At 53.2% G+C, this 17778-nt stretch overlaps 1 protein-coding gene across 2 annotated transcripts; it reads right to left on the reverse strand.

Moving 5' to 3' along the window:
- Positions 1-1385: 1385 nt before the first annotated feature.
- HPCAL4 (hippocalcin like 4) lies at positions 1386-13675 on the reverse strand. 2 transcript variants are annotated; one of them, XM_012779865.2, is made up of 5 exons: positions 13558-13675; positions 13318-13423; positions 7639-7880; positions 7292-7507; positions 1386-5424 (listed from the first exon to the last, which is right to left on the reverse strand). In XM_012779865.2, exons 3-5 carry the CDS (start codon positions 7798-7800, stop codon positions 5227-5229), a joined length of 576 nt encoding a protein of 191 aa, XP_012635319.1. In that variant the 5' UTR covers positions 7801-7880; positions 13318-13423; positions 13558-13675; the 3' UTR covers positions 1386-5226. The 2 variants fall into 2 exon arrangements, with proteins under 2 accessions (XP_012635319.1, XP_020135839.1); XM_020280250.2 differs by lacking the exon at positions 13558-13675 and having other exon boundaries at positions 7639-7808.
- Positions 13676-17778: the final 4103 nt, after the last annotated feature.

Raw genomic sequence — 17778 nt, forward strand, 5'->3', positions numbered from 1 at the left:
CTGAGAGGAACACTTTACCACCAACTCCCACCCCCACCCCAACTATATTTGGGTCGGTTCAGGAGGTCTCAGGGCTCTGGGCTCGGCTTGTGTGAATGGTGGAGCAGGTCATGCACTGCATAATGACCTTTGACTAGCAGGGCAGGTGGGAGATAAAATCCAGCCTGTGCTCTACTTGCAAACTGTGCATGCTGGCATGATGGGAAATGTGTGTCCAGAAGAAGGACTATTCTAATCAGCCCAAAGGTGCCATCTACTGCCTAGCTACATAGTTATAGGGCCGCTTCCGCTCCGAGGAGGCACCTTTGCCTAATTCGTACAAAGGGCACCATATGGACTAATGATAGCCTTGGGTCTTGGCCTTTCCTCCTACTGGCCACTAATCCACTCATTTGGGCTTTTATGACACCTTCCACTGGACAGAAGGAGAAACTAAGTCCCAGAGTCTGCTGCCCTTAGCTTCCTTCTGGGGCCCAACATATCAGTGTCCAGTCTGGCCACAGGTTATGGGGTCAAGGGAGGACACCTGACCTCAAGGGTCCCTCTAAAAGCTAAACCAAACCAATCAGATTTTTTTCCTTAAGAACTGGAGCTAAGAGACTCAGAGTGGGGTTGTTAGTGAGTCTTGTTACGGAGTTGGAAATGCAGCCACTACGTCCAGGAGAACCCAGGCCGTCTAAAGAGAACCCAAGGAAAAGAGCGCAGATGTCAATATTGCCCAGGGGACAAGAGCCCTCGAAGCCCAGAGGTGAGATGGAGAGGCCCAGTCACCAGTTCCAGTGCTCCTGAAGCCCAGCCATTCTTTTTTTTTTTTTTTTTTTTTTTTTTTTTTTTTTTTTTTTTTTTTGAGACAGAGTCTCGCTTTCTTGCCTAGGCTAGAGTGAGTGCCGTGGCGTCAGCCTAGCTCACAGCAACCTCAAACTCCTGGGCTCAAGCGATCCTGCTGCCTCAGCCTCCCGAGTAGCTGGGACTACAGGCACGAGCCACCATGCCCGGCTGATTTTTATATTATATATATTAGTTGGCCAATTAATTTCTTTCTATTTTTATGGTAGAGACGGGGTCTCGCTCAGGCTGGTTTTGAACTCCTGACCTTGAGCAATCCGCCCGCCTCGGCCTCCCAGAGTGCTAGGATTACAGGCGTGAGCCACCGCGCCCGGCCCCAGCCATTCTTGATTTTCCATTTTTAGAGTTTCTTGTAATCTGCTCCCCACTTTCTTTGAACACACTGAATGAAGCAGGTCTTGTGCCATGTTCCCAGAATCTGTGCTAGATCAAGGACCTCGGCCTCAAGGAGGTCCCTGAGGTGCTCCCACTGTGTGAGCTCCCCCAAGTCCACCCTCGCCCATCCCTCCCCCAGCTTAGGGAAGAGCAGGAGCCCCCAGCACAGTCACACCTTTTATTCACTGTCAGTGGGGAAAAAACACAGCACAGGGTGGAACAGTGAGGACAGTCACTGTGGGCACAGCCAGAAGCAGCACATCTGGAGGGGACAGGGGGCTACACTGGAGTGCCCGTGGTGAGTTGGGCCCCTCTTCCCTGCTTCCCCAGCCCTCCTCCCCCCTGCTCCTTAGAAGGCCCTGGGCCTGACCAACCTGCACAAGCAGGAAGGTTCATACACCCTGCCAGGCCCCCGTCCAGCCCCCAACTCTGGCAAAGGTAAAAAGACAATCCTGAAAATTTCAGAAAGTAAATCCCATATATTTCTGAGACTTCAATTGTAAGATTTGACTTAGTTTTTTTTCAAGAATGATGAATGTAGCAAATGTATTCTTGCCCCCAAAGTGATCTGTAGAGTCAGCACAAAGCCTCACCCAGGGCAGATCTTCAGGAAATATCTGTTGTTTTAATAAATTTTTGTGTAAAAATATTTACAGTGTCAGCTTACTATCCTGCCCTGCAACCTCAGCTTCTTCCCTTATTCTCTCTTTCTTTTCTCACCCTACCCCACCCTGCAGCAAGATGAATTTCTACCTCTAGGGACTCTGCCATTGTCAGGAAAGGGAAGGATTTCGTGCCTTTGCTCATGAACTTGCTTTTTATTCGCTTTTGATTTAAAGGTAAGTTAAATAATCCTGACTAGAGTTCAAAGTGGCCATCTGAAGTAGCCCTTGCTGATGATTTTTAGAGATAAGAAACAAAGAGCTCATCAACTAGCCCAAAAGGATGAATGTGGGCAGAATATGTAAGAAGGCTGATTCTGGAACTTTGCAATTCACAGAGCTGTTGTAAGGAGATACAGAATTTCAAAGAAGAGTTTGGATATATCAGTGCTTTAATTGTCTGCATATTTTTGTGTCTGTGCAAGTCATACATAAATTTCTGCTAACCTTGTGCTTTGTGGCAAGTCCCTCTCAGCTGGGGCAGGGATGGGAGGCCTGCCTTTCTTCTCAAGGCAGGGCCAGTGCTCTACCACAGGGGCTCCTAGGCACAGTCCGTGGGACAGCCAGGAGCATGTGGGAGCAAGGCCTAGCCTGCCTGTGGCTCCTCCCATCAGCAACATGGTGGTCCCAGTTCCTGGCCTGGCATTGTGCTCACACTGAGGGGCTGTCTGAATACTGGGACTGCCCAGCAAATATCGCCCATAGGCATGTGTCCAGAAGCCTAGAGTAATCAAACATGCCCTCTTGGTAGGACTTGCCTGCCAGCTCTTCCAGGAGGAAGGTGGTTGCAAAGACAATGCAGGATGCTTCCAGGGTTCTGAGTCAGAGGCCTCCCAGGATAGCACTGGTCTGTTAGCAGAGCCTCCCAGAGCAGAAAACATGAGGCTTGAAAATATGGGACTTCAACCAAACTCCTATTTCTTTTTGGAAGACCACAAGCTCAGAAACTTTTTGGCAGGAAGCTTGTGTTATAAAAGACGAAAATCAACTTAGCTTGTCCCACTGTCACCCTCTGCACAACTCAGTCACAGAAATAGGCAGGGAAGAGACTCCGAAGGGAAGAAATCCTCTTAGAGCTTGGGTTCAAGTCTTGGCACTGTGTCACCTCCTGACTGTGTGCTCTTGTACAAGAGTCTCCCACTTTCTGAAACTCAGCTTCCAAGTCTGGAAAATGAAAGGGAATGAAAATCTCTACCTCCCTGGGCTCCGAGGATAAAGTGAGATGGGGTAGATGGCAAGCCTTTGAAAGCCCTGAAAATCTATATGATTGTGAGTTAGATTAGATTCAACATCTGGGGGGAAGGAACCCCATTTAGTGAAAAGCCTTCTGCCAGAAGATTCAGGTCCCAGCTGAGGCAGGCTGTTGGGCATCTATGTGTCTGTGGTGCTGATCAATGGCACAAGACACCTAATAGCCACTCCTGAGAGCAATGGACCATCTCTGGAGGCATTACTGGTAAATATCTGCTAGTTACTGCCTGAGGATGTGAATTCCCCAGCCTGCCACATGGCTGGTCATAAGCAGGAAGATAGAAAAAGGGTGGCAACTCAGTGGCCTTGCTACCTCCAAGGGCCCAATAGAGCTTAGGGCCAAAGGTCAGCATCCCCAGGAGTCTTCACCTGCAGAGAGGCAGGACAGGTAAGCCCTCAGAAGTGAGCGGCTTGCTGCATCTCTTTCCTGTAGATGCAATTCTCCCACCCTGGGCTCAGCAATCATTCCCTACTCCCACCCTGGGCTGAAAGCACCTGTGTACTAGACTGTTTTCACCAGTAGTTCAAGAGGAAATCAACTGTCGCTGCACGTCAAAGCTAATTTCTGATCACAAGTACAGGAGAAAGTGTGAAAGACTTGATGAAGAAGCAAAATTAGTTGTTCTGGCAGTCAAAACATGCAGCTGTAGAGCTCATGGATCCAAAATTGGAAAGCAGGCATTGGAAAGCAGAGCCAGTGCACTTGGAAGACGGTGAATTACCTGGCAGATCTAGGATTTGGGGTTAGAAAAAGCCTTTCAAATGGAGCATGTCCAGCACAGTTTTAGGCATTTGGTCCACAAATGCAGTGCCTAACAGTGGCTGGGAGGTCCTTTGCTTCTAACTCCTTCTGCTTTGGTAGCAGTGAAAGAACAAGCTCATCCTTGACACTACACCAAATCCAGAAACGAACTACCAAGATGTGGGATATACACTTCTCTCACTCTTGGCAAATCTTGTTTTTTTCTGTCTCTACAGTCAGCACCCAACCAGAGTAAGTGTGCAGTAGAATTGTTCATTGAATTGAAAAAGGTAATGAAAAGGAAGCAGCAGAAGCAGCAAAACTGCTGAAGGTGACAGCTCAGGACTTAGCCTGATAAGAAAAAGTGTTATCTGGTCAATTTGGTGGTATTTTCCATTTTTTGTTCTCAGCTTTTTCCCCGTGAAAATTAGTGTTTTCTCTATTCATTTAATCATTTTATAAGAAACCAAGTAATATAGAGTACATCTTAACATCCTAAACTAATAAAATGACTTTAGTTCTTTCAAAGGGTTCTAAAAAAATAGGTATTACATAAATTTCATTTTTCTTAAGACTTCCACTCACTTGGCTCCCAAACATCCAAATGCTTTTCATTCCATCCTTCTGTGGCTCTGGGTGGAGCCCAGATGGAAGATGTGATAGCTCCTCTCAAACTAAGCAGCCTTGCAGCACCCTCCGCTCAGCTCTGCTCAACATCCCAGCCTAAGACCCTGACCACCGGAAGTTTGCCTCACTACCCTGAGAGCTTCCACGGACATGGAATGTGTCTTGTAAACTACCACCTCCTTGGCACTTAGAGATGCCTGGCATTGAACACGTGCTCAATAAACATTAGCTGAAGAAAGAACAAATGAAAGCTCCAAAGGCTGGGGCCAGAGGGGCCAGGTAGAGTCGAGGGGACAGGGTGGAGACCACCTTTAAGAGATGTGGGTCCTACAGAAAGGACAGACCTAATTTGGCCTTGTGATGGGCCTGTTGGACCACATTCCATAAAGCACAATCCCAGGAATAACAGAATTTCAAAGCAGGACCCCAGCCTCCCTCCTTAACCCTGCGAAAGCCAACTCCCTATGCCCAGTGGATGTTGGTTCTGGGCTAAGGCTGGGGTTGGGGCTAGACGACAGGATATCTGAGGACCTGTCTCTTTTGCAAAGTGAGGTGGTCCCTCAAGGATCTTGACTGAGGGGAGATAGGGCTTGGGCAGAGGAGTGGGTGGGCCAGAGAGTGAAGCTGGAGTGCCCCTCCCCCAGGGAAGGCCAGCCAGAGAGGTCATCAGGTTGGGAGGTGGCCATGCCCTTCCTGGCCAGGGGCCCTGCCCCTCACCAGCCTCTACTTCTGCATGTCACACTGCAGCAGCAACACAATGGATGGGTCACTCTTGGCCGCCTCCTTGAACTCCTCCAGCGTAATCTGGTCATCCTTATCCTGGTCCATCTTCTTGAAGATCTTGTCCACGCGCTGCTGGGGTGTGAGCCCATCCTGGTTCATGCGCATCATGATCACAGTGCCCACCATCTTGTAGATAGCCTGGAAGGGTGAGGAGGGAGGTGTGAACACCCACAGGGGCAGGGAGGATGGTGTGAGTGAAGGGATCTGGGGGCAGGCAGGGGAAACTCTGGGGCATGGTGAGGAGACTGGGAGGTTATACATGGTCATTAAGACTGGATATTTAATGAGCATCTCATAACTTACACTAATAATGTTTATTTAGATGGAACATGTCTAAAGCCAACTCTTCACCCTGGTCTGTTCCTCCTGCAGCATTCCCTGTCGTTGTATGTAGCAACTCCATTCTGCCCATGCCTTGGACCACAAACCCTGAAGCCATTTTTTTTTTTTTTTTGAGACAGAGTCTCGCTCTGTTGCCCAGGCTAGAATGCCATGGCGTCAGCCTAGCTCACAGCAAGCTCAAACTCTTGGGCTCAAGTGATTGTTCTGCCTCAGCCTCCCAAGTAGCTGGGACCACAGGCATGTGCCAGCATGCTGGGCTAATTTTTTCTCTATATATATATTTTTTAGTTGTCCAGCTAATTTCTTTCTATTTTTAGTAGAGATGGGGTCTCACTCTTGCTCAAGTTGATCTCAAACTCCTGACCTCGAGCGATCCTCCTCCCTCAGCCACCCAGAGCACTAGGATTACAGGTGTGAGCCACCACGCTTGGCCTCCTGATGCCGTTCTTGACTGCCCTCCTTCCCTCACACTCTGCATCCACCCCTCGGCAAATCTTGTCAGCCCTAGTTTTGCAACAGACCCCACATCCAAGCACTCCCTCCCACTTACGCTGCCCCTCTGTGACTGCAGCCTCCCTCAGCTGGCCACTGGACTAAGGCTGGAGCCTCCTAACTGGTCCCCTGCTTCTGCTACCCCCGAGCCCCACCCCAAGCCTTTTCTCCCTCCATCACCTCCACCAGAATAAAACTGAAGTCTCTACCCCAGTCTATGAGACTCCCGGCTCCCTCTCTGACCACCTCCCTGTCACCCTCCCCTCACTCACTGCTCTCCTGCCACCCGGGCACCCCTGCCACTCCTGGGATTCCACACACACTCCAGCCTGCAGGTACGGCTCCTCGCTCTTCCCGGAGACCGAGGGCTTAGCTCCCTCACTTACTCAGGCTGCTGCTTGCCTTTCACCTCCCATAAAATCACTTTTTCCTCCCTCACTCTCTCCCCTTACTTTGCTTTATTTTCTTCATAGCACTTATCACCTCACACGGCATAGGCTTATTTACTTCTTTTAAAAATTTTTTCTCAGCTGGGCATGGTGGCTCACGCCTGTAATCCTAGCTCTCTGGGAGGCCGAGGTGAGCGGATTGCTCGAGATCAGGAGTTCGAAACCAGCCTGAGCAAGAGCAAGACCCTGTCTCTAACATAAATAGAAAGAAATTAATTGGCCAACTGATATATATATAGAAAAAATTAGCCGGGCATGGTGTCGCATGCCTGTAGTCCCAGCTACTTGGGAGGCTGAGGCAGGAGGATCGCTTGAGCCCAGGAGTTTGAGGTTGCTGTGAGCTAGGCTGACGCCATGGCACTCACTCTAGCCTGGGCAACAAAGCCAGACTCTGTCTCAAAAAAACAAAACAAAAATTTCTCACTAGAAGGAGTGTCCCACGAAAGCAGGAACTTTGAACGGTGCCTGGCACCGCGGCAGGCACTCGATACACGTCTGTTGAAAGAATGAAGGGGCGAAGAACACGGGCTCTGGGGCCAGAACCGCCACTAGCTACGTTTCCTCTTCTGTACCATGGGGTTCCTGGCAGCACCTCCCGCGTCGGGCCGAGGGGTACCGCACTAGCGCGGGCCTGCGGCGGGGGCGGAGGCGGGGCGGGGCGAGGGCGGGGCGGGGGCGGGGCGGGGGCGGCAGGAGGCTGGGAGACCGGGCCCGCCGCGCACCTCGATGATCTCCAGCATCTCCAGGCGCGTGATGCGGCCGTCGCCGTCCAGGTCGTACATCTCGAAGGCCCAGTTGAGTTTCTGCTCAAAGCTGCCGCGGGAGGTGACCGAGAGGGCGCAGATGAACTCCCGGAAGTCGATGGTGCCGTCGCCGTTCTTGTCGAAGGTGCGGAAGGCGTGCTGCGCGAACTTGGAGGCGTCGCCGTAGGGAAAGAACTGAGTCGGGGCGGGGGCGTCGGGACGCAGCCTCAGCCTTGGCCAGCCCTGCCCTCCGCCCCGCCTCCGCACCTCCCCCGTCCCCGCCAGCCCCGCCGCCCCCGCCCCCGGGCCCCGCCCGGCCCGCCCACCTTGATGTAGAGCTGCTGGAACTCCTCCAGGTTGAGGATGCCGCTGGGGCAGTCCTTCAGGAAGCCCTTGTACCACTGCTTCAGCTCCTGCTCGCTGAACTCCGTGTTCTGAACCAGGTCCTCCAGCACCTCGGGGGCCAGCTTGCTGTTGGTCTTCCCCATGGCGGGGCCTGGGGCACAAAGGGCTCCCTGCGACTTGGTCCAGGCAAGGTCCTCACCTCGGCAGCAGTCGCTGAGACCCCCTATGGCAGACAGGGTTCCCTTTCTCCACAACACCTCCCTCCCATAACAAGCCCAACTGTCCCGCAGCCAGGGTCCCTCCTTCCTCGACAGGGTCCCTTCCTCTCAGTACCACCCCGGCAAGCCCCGCCTTCCTAAGCGGGGCTCCATCCCTCACCCCACCCTTCCCACAGGAGGGCCCACCCTCCCTCAGCACCGTGCTCCTGTCCCTTCTCCCACACAGGGGGTGGTCCCTGACCCTCTTGACACTCCACAATAACCAGGCCTCCTCTCCTCTCTTCTCAAACCCCACAGCAGGTCCCTCCCCTCCCCACACGGCAGTTTCCTCTCCTGGCGCCCAGGGGTCCCCAGCTGCTTCCAGGTCTTCAGCTCTCCTGGTACCGATGCTGCAGCATGCACAGTCTCCATCCTCTCCGCTCCTGTGCGCGCCTCCCGTGGCTCCCCAGGCCTGTGGAATAAAGCCCTGGCTCCTCTCCTTGCTAGTCAGCCTTTCTGCACTCAGCCCCCACCCTCCTTGGCACGCTCCTCTCCTGCCAGGACCTGAAGCAAGCTCCTCCTTTGTCCCTGGTGCTGTCTCCCAGGTTCTTCCTCAGGGCCTTCCAGGGCCACCCCAACAGGAAGCTTCTCTCCTTCCTTCCTCTGCACAAACAGAAATCCTAGTCTGTGGCAGTGAGGAACCTGATGAGATTCTGTCTGCTTTTCATTAACCCATTCATTCCCTGAGCATTTACTAAGGCTGACGGTGTGCTAGACCCTGTGCTGGTGAAGGAGATAAAGCAGACACAAGTCAACCCCCAATAACTCACAGCTGGGTCAAAGAAGTAGATGGCTGATTGCACAGGGCCTTCAATCCATGTCAAGGAGTTTGGACTTTACATGTAGGAACAGAAGCTCCTGGCAGTTTTAAAGCAAGGACTAGGAAGATAGCACTCATTGCACAACACTAACAGAATGCTTACAATATGCCAGGTCCTGACCTAGGTGCTGGGAACCCAGAGAGAAGGTATGTGTTTTAGAATTTTGCCTTTGGCCACAGTGTGCAAGATGACCTGGGGTGGGGGCAGGTAGGAAGAGCAAGGAGGGGCCTGCTACATAGTTCAGGCGAGAGACGACAATGCTAGGGTAGGGGTTGTGGAGAGATGTGTATGGACTAAGAGAGGTTAGGAGTGGGCATTGGCGGGACTTGGTGACTGATGAGATGTGGGGATGAGAGGGACAGAGGAGTTGGGGCAGAGGCTTAGATTTGGGATGCAATGAATAGAAGTGTTGTTGCTGAGAAGCAGGTTTGAGGAAGATCAAGAGTCATTCCCCAGCTGGACCATGAACCCCTCAAGTGGCCTGTGCCAGGGGAAGTATTTGCAGAGAGTGGTACAGCCTCTGCCCAAAAGACCAGGCTAGGCCTTGAAGGCTGGGTAGACACTATTGTCTGACCTCCATGAGAGGAATGTTCCTCCAGAGCCTGGGTTTCCCAGGACATGGCCTGGGAGGTGCCTTTGACTTGCCTGGAGTCTCCTTGGAGGAGAGCCAGGCCCCCACCTCAGGGTAGCCTGTCCTTAAGCTACTCTGGAAAAGGAAGCCCTTGGACTGGCAGAAGGAATTCCACTTCCACAGCTCAACCCCTGCCAGTGTAGCCTCTAATCCTTACTGCTGGCAATACCCTAATCTGAGGTTGGTCTGTCCATTGCCCCCTCCTTTGCTGGGTGACCTCGAGCTAGTTACAGGTTATCTCTGGGCCTCAGAATCCTCTACTGGGTCATGAGGAAGATGCAGGAGCAACGAAGGTAGCAACATCCTTCCTCACCTACCACATGCAGAGGATGAGGAATCCTGTGACCTCAGGAGAAGCCAGGGATGAAGAAGCATGTCATCTTCAGGAACCTGGGGCTGTGGGGTCCAAAACAGTACACTGGGGCCAGGATGCCTTTGGAACACCATGGACAGAAGGAGGTAGGCTCCATCCCTCTCCCCGAAAGGATTCTGAAGGCTCTGGGTATAGTCAAGGAAGCTGGAGAAGCTACAGGCAGAGGTGTCTGATGGGGGAGGCAGAGCCTCTCCGCTGTCTCCTGTGGGATGTGCCTGAGCGTCTGCGTGAGGGGCTGGGTCTGTGTGTGGGAGCGCGTCAATGTATGAGGCTGCAAATCTGTCAGAGTGCACACATCTCTCTGTGTGTGGCTTTCACCTTCTGCCCCTTTCCTCCTCCCTGCCCTGCGCTGCGCTGCCTTCTCCACAATTCTCTGTCTCCTGTTCCCTGCCCCTCTTCGGCCCCAGACCCAGTGAGGACTGGGCCTCCTGCTTCATTTCTCCTCATCCTCTCTGCTGCTGTTAGAGGTCAAAGCTGGCAGTGCCCTTTAAGATCATCCCCTTATTTTCGTGCAAACTGAAATTGAGAGAGTGGAGAAAACTAGCTTGGGTTAACACGGCAGAAGGGTCTAAATGAGCACTCGGCCGAATCCACGCCACCTGCCCAGACCACCCTCTCCAAATCATGGCTGCTCCTGTGCAGCACAGAACTGCTCCAGCCCCACCTGCCTCTGGGAAAATCTTAGCTCTGATCTCTTTTTGGCCTCAGTGGGACTATCTGGCCTGAGCTCCAGGCCACAGGAGCTCTGACACCCAGGAGATATTTTTCCTAGGGGTGCCCACCAGTACCTCTGGGTCAGCAAGTCTACAATCAGACTCACCCTCAATCTGAGACGGTCAGACTCTTTCCACTGCCCCTTCCTTCTCTCCCTCGCACCCCGGAGTGGGGAGGAAACACAACTTTCGTTACCTTCAGTCTTCCCCTTTCCTCTTCCCCTAGGTCCAACTTGCCATTAAGTCCTGTCATTTCTTATTTTGAAGTGTTCCTGGAACCTCACTATGTTCATAGCCAGGGCACAGCCAAGGGGCCTGAAATCCAGCTGGGGCTCTGCGTGCCAGGCCATGCCCACCCCATGGGACTCTCCTGCTCATGAGAAGTGCCTTTCTTTTGATTTCTCTGTTCCAAGGTAATGGCTTCTTTATTCTTTGCCCAGAAATACAATATAGCCTAGAGGTGGCTATGCCCATGGGCCCCCTGAAACGCCAGAATCATCTAGAATCTGGTCTCAAGGTGCCCACCTGTCAAGCTTCACCTCCCACTGCCCTCCTCGCAGCTGCATACTCCTTTCAAGCCAGGCTCCCCACAGCCAGAGCCAACCTCACCTATCTGCTTAGCTATTTTCCTTGCCACTAACATCCTTTCTTCTCTTCTGGGTCAATGCAAGCCATAAGCAGCCTTCAGGCCTGGCTGAAGCCCACTTTCTTACAATCAGCCTTTTCCACTCTGGACTGTCAGCAGCATGGGCTTGGCACTTTGGGCATGAGTAGACCCTGGAAGGCCGTGGAGTTGAGCCCCGACAAGTGTGTAGACTTCACACCTGTGTGCCCCTCACCTGGTATTGTAGAACACAGGCTGATTTGGGAGAGGCCCTTGCATTAAATCTTGCCTGAGCCAGAACAAGTTCTCCAGGCCTTTTCGCTCAATGGCAAGGAGCTTATCCCCTCCCAATATGACCCAGTCCACTTTTGAGCAGCCTGGACACTGAGAAAAGTGCTTTTCCCATTTTTCCTGAGTTTACCCTCTTGTAGCTCCTCCATGTGGTTCCTGTTCTGCCCTCTGTGCCTGCACAGAACTGCCCTAGAGACCTAATGGCAGTGCCTAGGACACAGTGATGTTCAATGAATGTCCCTTGGTGGATTATGTGAGAGGTGCAGAACCCCCTTCTTCCTCCTTGGAACTATGTCGGGCTGCTTTGTTTATCTCTGGTCTCCTGCTATCGCACCCACTTCAGGGACAATGGAACCCAGACCCAGGGAAAGGAAGGGTTCACCTAAGGTCAACTACTGCCCATCAGCAAAACGAAGGCCAGAACCCAGCTGGGGCATGTTCTGTTGACACTGTGGCCCTGCCGAACACGGGCAGGCTCCTCTGCCTACCTCTTGAGGGCTGTCTTGCAGCCGTGAAGGAGCTGGCCCTGCCTCATCCACAAAACCACTGCCCCTCTGTGCTCAGAGGCTTCTTCCAGAGGGCTGGGGGTTGTGGGTTTTGAATGGAGAGGTGGCAGCAGGGGTGGGAGGGACTGAAGGAGGCAATAATCCCACACCCTCACCCAGCTTCAGAGGAGCTGGTGCTGAGGCGGTTGCCATGGTGACAACAGCTCCCTGGTCAGGAGATTTTCTCTCTTTCCTCTCCTCCCTTTGCTCTTCCCCAAGCAACAGCAACAGCAGCAGCAGCCAGGTCTTCTCCCTCTCTTCAGTGAGAGGAGGGAGATAACAAACAAAGGGTGGGCCCTCTCGGCCACCTCCAATTGGGAGCTGTCCCTGCCAGATGCGCTGGTAATCTAGGAGGGACCACTCCTAATAGAAGGGGCCTGAAGAGTGTGTGGGAGCGGGTGGCCTGTACTTAGGCCTGGGTAAGAAGGAATATTCCTTCAGCAAGAACTGAAGGCCCCCAGGCATCCTCTCTGAAATGTCCTCGTGGTTCAGGGTCCTCTTTTATCATAATCAGCCATAGAACCAGAGTGTGTTGGAAGGCTGTTCAAGAGCATCTCACCCAGTCCACCCTCTCTCCTGCCCCTGTCCCCATTTCACGAAGGATCAGAGACAGAAGTTTCTTGACCAAAGTCACACAGCAACTGAGGCAAAAGCAAGATTTGAACCCAGCTCTTCTGCCCTCCAGGTGCAGGCCACCTTAGGGCAAGGGATCACACAGCCCACATGGAGCTTTGGCAGGGTCCCTGTGGAGGACACAGGAAGATGGGAGAGAAGGAGCAGCTAGGCACAAAAAGGCCAGAGCGCATAGAATTCAGAAAGAAATTGGAGAGGTAGAATGGGAGGGCTGGGTGCTCTGGCTGTGAGGGGTGAGGGGAATGGAGGAGGTGTGGAGGCTGGGGCCTTGGCAGCAGCTGACAGGGTACAGTGGTCTGCTGGGGGATGGTGGCCCTGGTTCATCCTCCAGCCAGGATGGGAGGCCAAATATGGGGCCTCTGCCAGGCACTGGGGGCCATGGGGGGAGATTGTCAAGAGAGTATCTGTGAGGAGAAAAACTGGGGGTAGGGGGTCTGCCCTCCCTCAGGTGTACTATAAGCTCTGTCTGCTTTGGGGTGGGAAATGGGGACAGTGCAGGGGACAGTGTGAGGAGGGAGTGGGCTCTCTAGAGCTGGAGGCTGTCTTTGGGGACAGGAGCCAGTGGTGTGAAGTGTGTGAGTTGCTGGTGGGGCCCGGCAGTGTGGGTGGGGGCTATCTGTGGGGTGGAATGTTGCCATGGGGCTGAGGACGCCCCACCTCCAAAGGCAACAGGAGGGAGGGTGATTGGCGCCTCCTCTAGCAACGATGACACTACACCCCCCGCGTGTGTGTGTGTGTGTGTGTGTGTGTGTGTGTGTGTGTTTTGGGGGCCAGAGCAATGGTGGTTCTTACCTGAGCTGGGGGTGAGGAGGCAGCTCTGTCTCCGTCCCTGGCTCCGTGGTTCCTGGACAGAGGCGGTGGTCCCCTGCCTGGGTGCAGGCCCTCCAGATGCTGCCGCCTGTGGCGGAACCAGGGGTCAGGGAGACGAAACAGGGTGCAGGAGATAAGGATGGGAATGGAGAGTGGAGGGGGAGGGGGCCAGGGCCTCCGCCCGGCAGGATGGCCTTGAGGGCCCAGTCCCACCCGTGTTACCTGAGGCCACTCGCCGGGTCGCTGGATGGCTCCGAGCCTCAGCGGGCCGCGGGGATCTAGGCTGGCTAGCGGGTGGACGACTGGGCTCTCCAAGGTCCGCGCTGGAGCTGCCTCCCTGCTCTTGTATCACTATGTGCCTCTAAGGCGGCACGATTTGCATAAGCCCCGCCCCACCCCGGGCAGATTGAACGTCTATTGGCTCCTCTGGGGCGGAGTGGCAGGCGGGGTTTCAGGTGGGGATGAAGAGGCCAGTGAGACCCGGCCACAGGAGCGCGCCCCGCCTGCCCGCGCTGACCTTCCCAGAGTCGCTAGGAAGGGGAGGGCTGTATTCCCCCGTACCCCTGCCCTAAGGCTCAGTCCCTGGCTCAAGATCTGGGGTGAAAAGTGTCTACCATTGAAGTGGATTCACAAAAAACAACCGCAACGTTGCTATGGAAACGGAAGAATCACAGCGAAATCTCTAAGCTTTCCCTTCCTGGGCACTAGCGGGGGCGGGGATGGAAGAGGGGATGAGTCACAAGATGAGACCCCCCCACTCTTATCCCATCTTAAATTGGAGGGGGGCAAAGAGGAGCTGCCGAGTAGCTGAGTGGGGGAGGGAGGAGATGGGGTGGTCCCTTCGCGCCCCCCACACCACTCCGCTCACGCCGGGTGCAGAGCGGAGGGTGGTGGATGTGCGCGGAGAGCGCAGCGGGATGGCGAAGTACTGAGACTGCCTGGCCCCACGCTCGTCGTGGGTTCCCTCCAGCCGCCCCCCCCCCCCAGCCCTTCATTCCAGTCCCTCCCCAGACAGGCCCTCCTTATTTCTCACGGACCCCCAGGAGGCCTCTCGCGTCCTCCCCCAGAAGGAGCCCTCTGCCTACCCCGTGGACCCCTCCGTTTCCCACCCTCCCATCTTCCCTTCCCGTAGACGGAGTTTGTCCCCAGCCGCCGCCAGGCTCTGGCCTCGGATGTTGACACAAACCCGACGCGGTTTATACTGAGCGGGTCTGGAAGGTTTCAGGGCCCTGGGAACACCTCCTCCCCGCCCTTGGGGGTCTCCCCAAAGCCCAGCCTGGCCGTCCGGGCTGCACTGGCGTCTGAGAGCGCCCGGCCCAAGACAGTGGGAAGGAACGCTTTTACGCCCAAGTGACTGCTGGCGGGCGCAGATATCCCCGGACTTGCCACGTGCGGAGGAGGAACTTCTAAGGACCTGTCACAAGTGGGGGCGGGCGTCTGGGGATTGGTCGAATGGGGGCTGACCAGGCAGAGCCGCGGTGAAGAGGCGGGGCTTCTGTCCGAGCTGCGCTGGTGGAGGTGGGCGGGGCGACGGGGGATGGGGACCGACCTGCCGCGGGAGGACGCCAGGCTTCTGGGTCGGGTCCCAGAAATGCCCGGGCGGGGATCGCTGGGGAGGAACCAATGGGCGTCCCTTTTCTTTAGGAACCGCCCCATTCACCTCTTGAAACAGATTTGCTCTACCCATTCTCCCGGCTGCAGGCTATGTCTTCCCTCTGGGACCTTAGCAGGGGGCTGGGGGATCCACTAGATAGGAGCCACATCCTTGGCACCATGGGTTGGTGACTCCCTACGGACAGATGTTTGAAATCCCTAAGTCTTTCACTTCCCAGGCACCCTCTCTGCTCTGGGCCCCGGGACCCAGAGATGGGCAAGAACTGTGCTTGCTCGCAGTCCATGGTCATCTGAGATGTGAGGAAGTGGGGAGAGGCAGCCTAGGTTGCTGGAAGTGGCATCTGAAACCCTAAAATGGGGTCCCATTTTTGCCAGTGATTCCACATATAACCGTGGGCGAGACCTTTCTTACTCTGGGCCTCCCAGTCTGTGAAACGTGGGAGCTGGTATAGGAGGCCCAGAGGAGCAGGGTGAGGGTGAAGATAGACTGTCACCTTGTACAGGATTATGTGGGAATGAATCTAACAGCTCCACTTAGAGTTGTGAGCCCCTTAACAATAGCTAATACATATTGAGAGCTTACTTTGTGCCAGGTGCTGTTCTAGGACTTTATATGTATTACCTAATTTATTCCTCATAAGAACTCTATGATGCAGGTACTCTTATTGCTCCCATTTAACAGATGAGAAAATCAAGGCACAGAGCGGTGAAGTCAATGACCCAAGTTCACATAGCTAGTAAAGAGAGCTACAGAGCTGGAATTTGAAGCCCAGCAGTCTAGCTCCAGATCCCACTGCCTTTCCTAATGATCCTTCAAGTTCTTAAGGGGAAAGACCTTGGATTGGAGTATTTGCTTCTGATTTCCCAAGGCATTAGAAAGGGAAAGTCCAGCCTCCTGGGAGCAGCCTTTCTATCTCAGGTGAACAAGACATGGGATTCCAGCGGTACAGTGGAGCTGGAAGTAGTGAAAACAAGGAGAAGCCCTCCTGAACTGCAAGCTGGCCAGTGCATGCTTCTCCTGACCACCCCCTCCCCCAGGCAGGACTACCCAAGCAGCCTCACCCATGAATCATCTTGGGGCCCTGTGACTGTCCCTAAACTGCCAGTCATAACCCATCTTCACCTACTCATAATACTCAGCTCTGAGACCCTGATCTTGATCCTGCCTCTTCTGTCCCCTTCAGTTTGATGCTTAAAGTATTAACAGCTGACATTGATTTGCTTCACTATGTGCCAGACTCTCTGCCAAGTTCTTTATCTGTATCATCTCGCTTAATCCCAAAGATGACCACTGTCAGGGGTGATATTAAATATATCCAACAACCCATTCAGGCACGAGCATTACCAATCAGGATGGATGCTGGCCTTAGTGCTAGATCAAGGTCTTGGTAGCTCTTCGTTCTGCTGAGAGTTGACACTTAAGTTATTGGATCAGTGGGACAGGTAGGAGAGAGGCTAGTATAGTGGGGAGTTGAAGGTTACGGCTGTCTATTTACCACTCAGTTTAGAAGTATTTTGATGCTCTAACAACCAGTTCAGCTGTACCAGTGCAGAGGGACTGAATTCAGCCCCAGAACCATTACTTTATTTCATGGCAGTGCATGGAGGCTCAGAGAAGTTAGAGAATTTGTCCGTTGTAACACAGCTTGTTAGCCACCGAGCTAGGATTCCAACCTAGATCTGACTCCAAAGCTCATACGCTTAACCACTGGCTGACCTGTGTTCCTGGAAAGGGGTTGCATTCAGAACTGAGTTGGGATTTCCACTGTTGTGTAGCTGAAGTCTGAGCCAGAGGGATGTGGCTTAAGTTTTGGGGCTTTGTCATGGCCTTACTGTTCTCGGGCTTGGAGGCTTGGCAAGCACCTGTTCTAGGTTATTGAAGGAGCAGGCCCTGAAGAATGAGGAGAGCAGAGCAAGCTGCATGGAAGAAGGACAGGGTGACTGTGCAAGGGGCCCCAAGAGAGGACACACAGGTAATTGAACCCTATAGGGTTTTGGTGAGAGCAGAGGTCTGCAGGCTGTGACCACTGCAATTTGCTTCACCTAACTGCTAGCATTCCTCTCATCCTTGGTCTTGAACAGTGTCTTTATGATGGATAATGCCTTCCTGATTCCCTGGATTTTCTCTGCTTTGGCTAGTGCAGCCTGGTGACAGCTGGAATTCCTCTAGGTCCTAGATAGTTCACTGTCTCTCTTGTGGTTGAGAACAAGTGAGATCACTAGAGTTGGGTTCCTTCCCTTCTCTGTTGGCTAAGCAGGATTTTTGTTTTCAAATTTCCAATAGATAATGGAAATCTATTATCTTCTTTTGCTTATTAATACATGGTAGCTTAAAAAAAATGATACACAATGATAGAGAGTAGAAGTTTCCCATAATCCCTTTAGTGACAACTGCAGGGGACTTTATGTCTTTGCCTGTCCTGCATCTATCCCCCACTCTTCTCCTGGAGAAGCCATATGTGTAGTGGGTTAAGTGCACAGACTTAAGCCAGGCTGCCTGGGTTGACATCCCATCTCAGTCACTTACCAGTTGTGTGGCCATTTACCTCTCTGTGTCTCAGTTTCCTCATCTGTAAAATAGGGATAATAATAACAGTACCTATTTTATAGGGCTGTTCTGTGGATTAAAATGAATTCATATATGCAAAGTGCTTAGAACAGATTTTACTTTGGAGAATTGTAGTATAAGGTAATACTGCCCTATTGTGTACAGTCTTTGTGGGAACTGTCAATCTAGGTGTCTTGCCTTTGGACAAGGGTTGGACATATGATTCAAGTAAGGTTAAATAGTCTTTGTATCTTTCTCCTCTCCTGCTGCCCACTCTCACC

This window comes from Microcebus murinus, chromosome 2 (assembly GCF_040939455.1).
Source record: "Microcebus murinus isolate Inina chromosome 2, M.murinus_Inina_mat1.0, whole genome shotgun sequence".
Taxonomy (NCBI): Eukaryota; Metazoa; Chordata; class Mammalia; order Primates; family Cheirogaleidae; genus Microcebus; species Microcebus murinus.

Bases quoted from the DNA above. Each gene is read 5' to 3' on its own strand.
- HPCAL4 (XM_012779865.2), bottom strand. From the start codon at position 7,800: ATGGGGAAGACCAACAGCAAGCTGGCCCCCGAGGTGCTGGAGGACCTG. The intron at 7,508-7,638 runs GTGGGCGGGCCG...GCCCCGACTCAG, and splicing joins TCCAGCAGCTCTACATCAAG to TTCTTTCCCTACGGCGACGC. The intron at 5,425-7,291 runs GTGCGCGGCGGG...TCACCCTTCCAG, and splicing joins AGATGCTGGAGATCATCGAG to GCTATCTACAAGATGGTGGG.